At 43.8% G+C, this 6,443-nt stretch overlaps 1 protein-coding gene across 1 annotated transcript; it reads right to left on the bottom strand.

The window, feature by feature from the left end:
• Window positions 1–434: 434 nt before the first annotated feature.
• On the bottom strand, window positions 435–5,708 carry SARC_11818 (hypothetical protein; the record flags this gene model as incomplete). Its single annotated transcript, XM_014294089.1, has 6 exons — window positions 435–2,011; window positions 2,995–3,205; window positions 3,702–3,904; window positions 4,267–4,372; window positions 4,730–4,838; window positions 5,645–5,708. Coding segments are annotated over 6 exons (1,354 nt in total), but the record flags the coding sequence as incomplete, so codon positions are not given.
• Window positions 5,709–6,443: the final 735 nt, after the last annotated feature.

Genomic DNA, 6,443 nt, shown 5'->3' on the forward strand with positions numbered 1-6,443 from the left:
ATACATATACATATACATGCATGCACGCATACATACATACATACGTACATATGTAATTGTGATTATGTGTACGTATCAGTATTTGTGTATACATTTATGCATACATACAGATTCATATATGTGATTATGCGGGCGGTAGTTGGATAAATTTTAGAGTGAATTTCTATAGATAATTACGAATTTACGTATCAACTAGCAGCGGACCCTGGACGGTGGTTGATGAGGTGCAGATGGAGGAAGATTCGAAATATAATAATTAGATGCACAGCAAATATATAAATACTTACCATAATAGTGCAGTATGGTCGGTAGACAGCACACAATCAGACGAATATAAGCACGAATATTGTAATAAAGTTACGCTCTTGGCGATCAATGATGGAGTACATGATGAACGCTACATCAAACTCAGCATCGAAAACGATGATTGTGTAGCCAAAAGCTAAGTTTATAAACTATGCTCTTTGGATGTGATAGCGATTTTACAGACGGAAGTCCTTCCTTTCATACTGGTAAACAATATTACTCGGGTACGTGTGCTGTTTACCCAGGGAAAAGACATGATGCGAGCTGTTTGACAGGATCTGCCTCAATTGCATGTGGCTGGTTCCGTAGTTGGACAAACGGCTGTTAAGTCAGCGAATCAGATGGTCGAATGTCTATGGATGTTGATGTGTCGCCGTTTGTTTGTTTACACCTATATGTGTTTGTTGCAGGTGCTAGTCGTTATATATCAGTTGAGTATTGATAAACCCTATAGTGATAATAGACACTAGATGAATTGGTGTACAATATTAACTTAGTTTCGACCGGAATGTTGCGATAACAATGTTTGGCATCACCATCCGGTGTTCTGCGCACGTATTGAACACTCGCCTATACAGCAAGATAAGCGCCAAGGGTTTGACGCTCCTAATAATATTCTCTACGAGTCTCACATGCTAAATTCAGTTCGTTTGTTCACTGAGCTTTCCGTCGAATGCTTCTCCGCGATTATCTCAATACTGTAGTTGGGTTGGGTACGTACCACGAGTTCAAGACTCCCTCAGCCCATCTTACAAATGGATGGCAGATAGCTCGGGTAAAGAAACGCTACCTAGCCGAGCATTCATTTTTTTTGCTCAGCGATAAACGCATCTGGATGCTAGCTCGGATGTATACCAAATATTCAGTACCTAGAGCCCCCGCGTCGGGAAACTTAATCAAGAAGGCTAGCTTAAGAGACGCTTCGGATTCCTATACTTCACGCACGTGTCGTGTTGCTGGAGGCAATCACATGTGATGCATAAAATTTTCTACACCTTTGAACACACAATCCGACCCAGGGGCACAAGCCAAGATAGAGACACATCAGGTCCATGGGTAGAAGTTAGGAAAGAGACAGGCACCCAACACTGAGTACACCAACCCATACGCCACCCACACGTCTGCCCAGTCGCGCGACTGTGCGACCAGGATGTATACCACAGGCGTGGAAGCCGCGATGAAGCGTGTGATACAGTGCACATACATGAACCCCAGCGCAAACGCCACCAGGAAGGCCAGGTGCGCAACATACACGCACAACCGGGGACTCGCCCTCCAATCCATGGGCGTCGCTGTACACACTGAGATGCTCACACGCCGTGCAGGATCATCCCTTCTTAGCATGTAGTGTGTTAAGCGCTGTATATAAGTGGTGTTTGTCTTATCCTCGGCGGTGTTGGCGTGAGTGACCTGCAGGTGTCCCCGTACGTGTGCCGTGTAGGTATACACCAACCCACAACACAGCGCCGCCAAGGGCGTTGCCAGCGCAATGTTCGGTACCTGCTTCCACTCCCAGAAGGTCAAGAACCCGTTGTTCCAGTAGTGCTTCTGGATAAACGAGTAGAGCAGCAGTGTGGTGTCCTGTGTACAGTATGGGCTTGGAGTCTGGTGAAGGACACACTGCTGATAGTAGCCGTGGTACTGGAATAGGGCGAACGGCAGGAGGGTGGTTGCACAGGCCAGCGTGAGGCGTGTCAGACTCTTACTGTATGTGAGATATATGAGGGTTGTGTTGAGTGTTAGTGCGTGTATAAAGCGGGTACGAACGAGTACAATTGCAGTATAGTGTGCTTTGCACAGAATGAAGGCGTGTTTCTGTGCAGCATTCATTGCTGAGTGTAGCCGTGGTACTGAAATAGAACGAAGGGCAAGAGAGTAGTTGCACAAACTAGCGTGCATATGGGTGAGAGTTGTGTTTTATGTGAGGTGTGATATATGTTTGGGATATCAGTACGTGAGTTTGTACATATACCAACTAAATTCTCTGACGCAATTGTCTGAGTGTGATTGTGGAAAACCCAGTTTATGCATCGTCTCACTGCACATGCAACCTTCTTCACCATGTGCTAACTTCGATACTGCACCGCCCACATATGCGTACGTTCGTATGTTGTATTCTCCATACTTGCATACACCAACATTATATGTTTCAGAAGGTGCGACCGCTGGATTATTTGGTTGGGAGTGCAGTGAGAGGTCCCTACATACACTGAAGGGTACGAGCAAATAGCTAATTGTTAAAGAGCGTTACAGTATGACATTCCTATGTAATAGTGGACAGAATGCAGACTTCGTGCGTTCCGAAAGTAGGGAATAGCCCACATATTGTGTGGGCGGGCAATTTGTATTGATACATATTAATGCATACACATAAGCGGAGGAAATCTTTTAATATATGCAGTAGTTTTGCCACCAAGACGTCGATTATTTTGATACATCTTATCATTGATTGCTTGTGCGATTGCAGGTATTTCATCTGGAATAGGTGACAGAATGCATACCTCGTCTGGTATATCGTAATCATGAAACCACGCCCATCTAGCCCAAGTTTAAGACATACAAACATACACATTTTTGACCGAAAACTTTGCATCCACACTACAAAACATATTCTGTACAAACACACACACGATCGCTATCTGCATACACAGTTTCCGTACAAATAGACAAAGGCAAGCCAATACATACCGCCTATTCACCGTCCCTTCCCGCCCCAACTTCGTATTCTCATCTTTACTATCAGCGAGCGTATTGGTTGTACAAGATGTTCCATCTGTCTTCGATATACTGTTTACTTCGAGGAAGCATGGAGACAACCCGATGAGCCGGAAGTAGCGCCTGTTGTAAAATTCGGTACCAATGGCATATAACAGAAATCCCGCGTTGACAATCCCGTTACCTGGTCAGAGTATGTTAACCGTGTGTTTTGGAATAGGTTCGTATAAGGATGAACACCTTCATCGCATGAGGAAGCATGCATAAACAATTCATGAAAGCTCGACAAATACTCATCTTCGTGGCACAAGAGAACATAAGAACTAGCTTCCGACTCTACACATACGCGCGCGAGCGTACACTTTCTGAGCGTTTATCCGAGGGTATGTTGGAAGTAGTAGATTAGCGTCATATTTGGTGCTCGATCTATACATGGTACATCCCATCAGAAGTTCCTATCTTCAGGAGAAGGAATTTTCTGGTGCAAAATTTAAAATGACACTATAGCTTGAAGTGTGGTAGACTAAGTTCAAGAGCAGCACAACTCAATCACAGGCAATCAAATCAGCCAGAGACCAAGACGTAAATTAAGCACTGTCCGTTTTCCCACTTGTAATGCGAGTAATCTCGACGCAGTGAAGAAGTGCCAAGGTATACATATAGATCTACATACACCTCACCTCTTATACCACTCCCCAGAGCAAAACACAACCCCGATAGCAGGAAGTGCGAGCCTTCCAGATAGTACAATCCTGCGAATGTGGTCAAAGCAAAAGGGCTCTCCGTGTAGACGCTCGACATGAACACAGACGCAGGGTTGACAATGAACATAACCACACTGCGGAAGGCTATCACTTCATCTTTGGTTAACAATATGGCTAGCCTGTATATACGTATACATATATAGAACTTAGTCAATGAGTAGCTTTTAAGTTTCAGTCAAGTGTACTTTTTGATTAAACAGAGGAATTGACCTGAGACAGCAGTGAAATTGATAGTGAATAAACCACGGGATTGCTCGCAGGTATTGACATTAAATCGCTTCTATATTCTATCTCCAGCAAAGTATATGACCATGATTCATTCGAGACATCCTCAAATTATGAGAAGAGGTATCCAACGTTCAAAGCATGGTTGAACACTAGTAAATATCGACCAGCAACCCAGCCAATTCGGCTAAAATATATACCAAGCATAAAAACTCGCTACGACTTGTAATAGTAAGGAATATCTAAAAATACCTACCGATAGAGGTAATCAGCAGCGGCCACAAAGCAGCAATTAGCGATCAACAACCCAGCCAATACGGCTATCCAGTACTGGGAGATATAGCCACGCGCTGGTGCTAACACTATGGGGTGAACAAAACGTATCAGAGTCACAGCTATTTATGATCAATAGGAATGATATCGTGATAAAGCGAGACTGCAAAACATGGTCACACACATATCAGATACGATCCGCGTCGAGGTGAGAAATTCGTGGTGACTACGTATACTGCTCAAACTATCACAAAACCATCAGAAAATAGTTGCATACCTATACATAGGACTATGAACACAAATACACTCTCCAACGATAAAAGTCATGCAACATTCACTAACTAAAGTGATTTGGAGAACGTGCATACATAATATTCATGGTGAGATATGCACACATACGCTCTTGAGATTGGTATGCAATGTATGAATTATCGTACAATACACACCTGTACTGGAAACAGCCCGTATCGCCATGGGGACACCCGGGAAGAATGCATTGAACTGCTCATACTCGTAGCCATACAGCGCTATGCGGGTGAAGTACACACCGTCCCACTGTCATACAAAGAGAGAGGACAACACCGCGAGTTACAATATGATATCTTTGACTGTAAAATGAATGTATCAGATATTACACTTAAACTCAAGGATCTTGGTAGCGTGGTCTCAGTTGCCATGAATAGTATAGCAATGAAGCACAGTGCGACTACAGTCAACACTTTCTTAGTGTCACGGAAAGGTGTTGGAAAACGGCGTGAGTGTCACCTAAACATATTCGCAAGTTCGAGTTCCACATTCCACACTAGTGATTGAGGACATCGATCGGAATGCGCCAGTTAGTCACTATACTCGGTCTCACGCAAAATATACTGGGTAAGATCTGGCAGTAGCTAGATCAGCAATTGAAACGGCCAACAAAATACTAACAGGCGTTTATCTAGCACTTTTTTATCAACAAGCTGTTGATCCATGCACTCCTATTGTGCAACCAAGATGAATCATAGAATCAACCAACGTTCGCTGGCACATTCTTCTCGCCCCCCCCCCCCCCCCCCTCCATATTTCCTCCACACAAAATAGGGATATACACTCACATACACACGCACACACACATAGCACTCGCATGGATAAACAAACTGTGTGAACACACACACAGAGATAGATAATCGTATGGGTACGACAACTGTACGCATACACACACACACACACACACACACATAGCGTGAATACACACGAGCGATAGGTTTATGGAAAATTTGTACGAGTATGTCCACAACGGATATACACAAACGTCTGTGCATCATAGACATCTCTCAACTTCACTACACGATTCTATTGTCCGATTTCGCGCCCACACGTACCCTGGCAAACCCAGCGAGCACTGACTGTGCGATTCCATCGTACGGCTTCTCTACGGGCTCCAGACTTTCGAGGAGACGGACAAACGCGGATCGGGATGGTATTAAAATTTATATTGACCGTATGTTGTATAAACTGGCTCGATTTCGTAAAGCATACTTGAAGAAATATATGGTGACGGTCCAATGCCAAAACATATGTTGTAGAACTAGCAAACTCCCAAATACAGCAAGACGGTGGCGGTAGTATGAGAATGCAATTGAGGGCGAATATGTCGGGCGCTAATTCATGCTATATAGGATCATATACATACCAAGTGGAGGATGTATCGTAATCTGGGACGAAAGCCCCTGCAGCAATCTGCGCTGCCACTGCGAGGATGCTGAGAAAAACATATACTTCAGTTAGGATCAGTTGCTATGTGATTAACATATAAAATTCGTGGTAAAACAAGTATCAGCTAGAATCAGCGACAATGTGACAACTATCCGTAAAATACACAATCTCGTATAGCTGTGGAATGCGGTGGCAATCTCCCATCAGACACATAAGATTGCTTGACGACCCACAGAGCCCCACAGGATTGGTTGCTGTTTACATGACTTGGTATTCCTTCGATACCACACATACTCGCACATGCGGGTATACATATTTATTAGATCAGTGGAAATTCGTACTTCCTGATTTTGGTTCGTCTGGAGTACTCAATAAAAGGTCTTCTCAGTGTATTCTCGATATAGGTACATAACTATCACGTAAAGCGGATAGTTGTGTGCACACAACTAAAGTTTTGCTGTACGC

This window comes from Sphaeroforma arctica (assembly GCF_001186125.1).
Source record: "Sphaeroforma arctica JP610 unplaced genomic scaffold supercont1.1896, whole genome shotgun sequence".
NCBI classification, from domain to species: Eukaryota; class Ichthyosporea; order Ichthyophonida; genus Sphaeroforma; species Sphaeroforma arctica.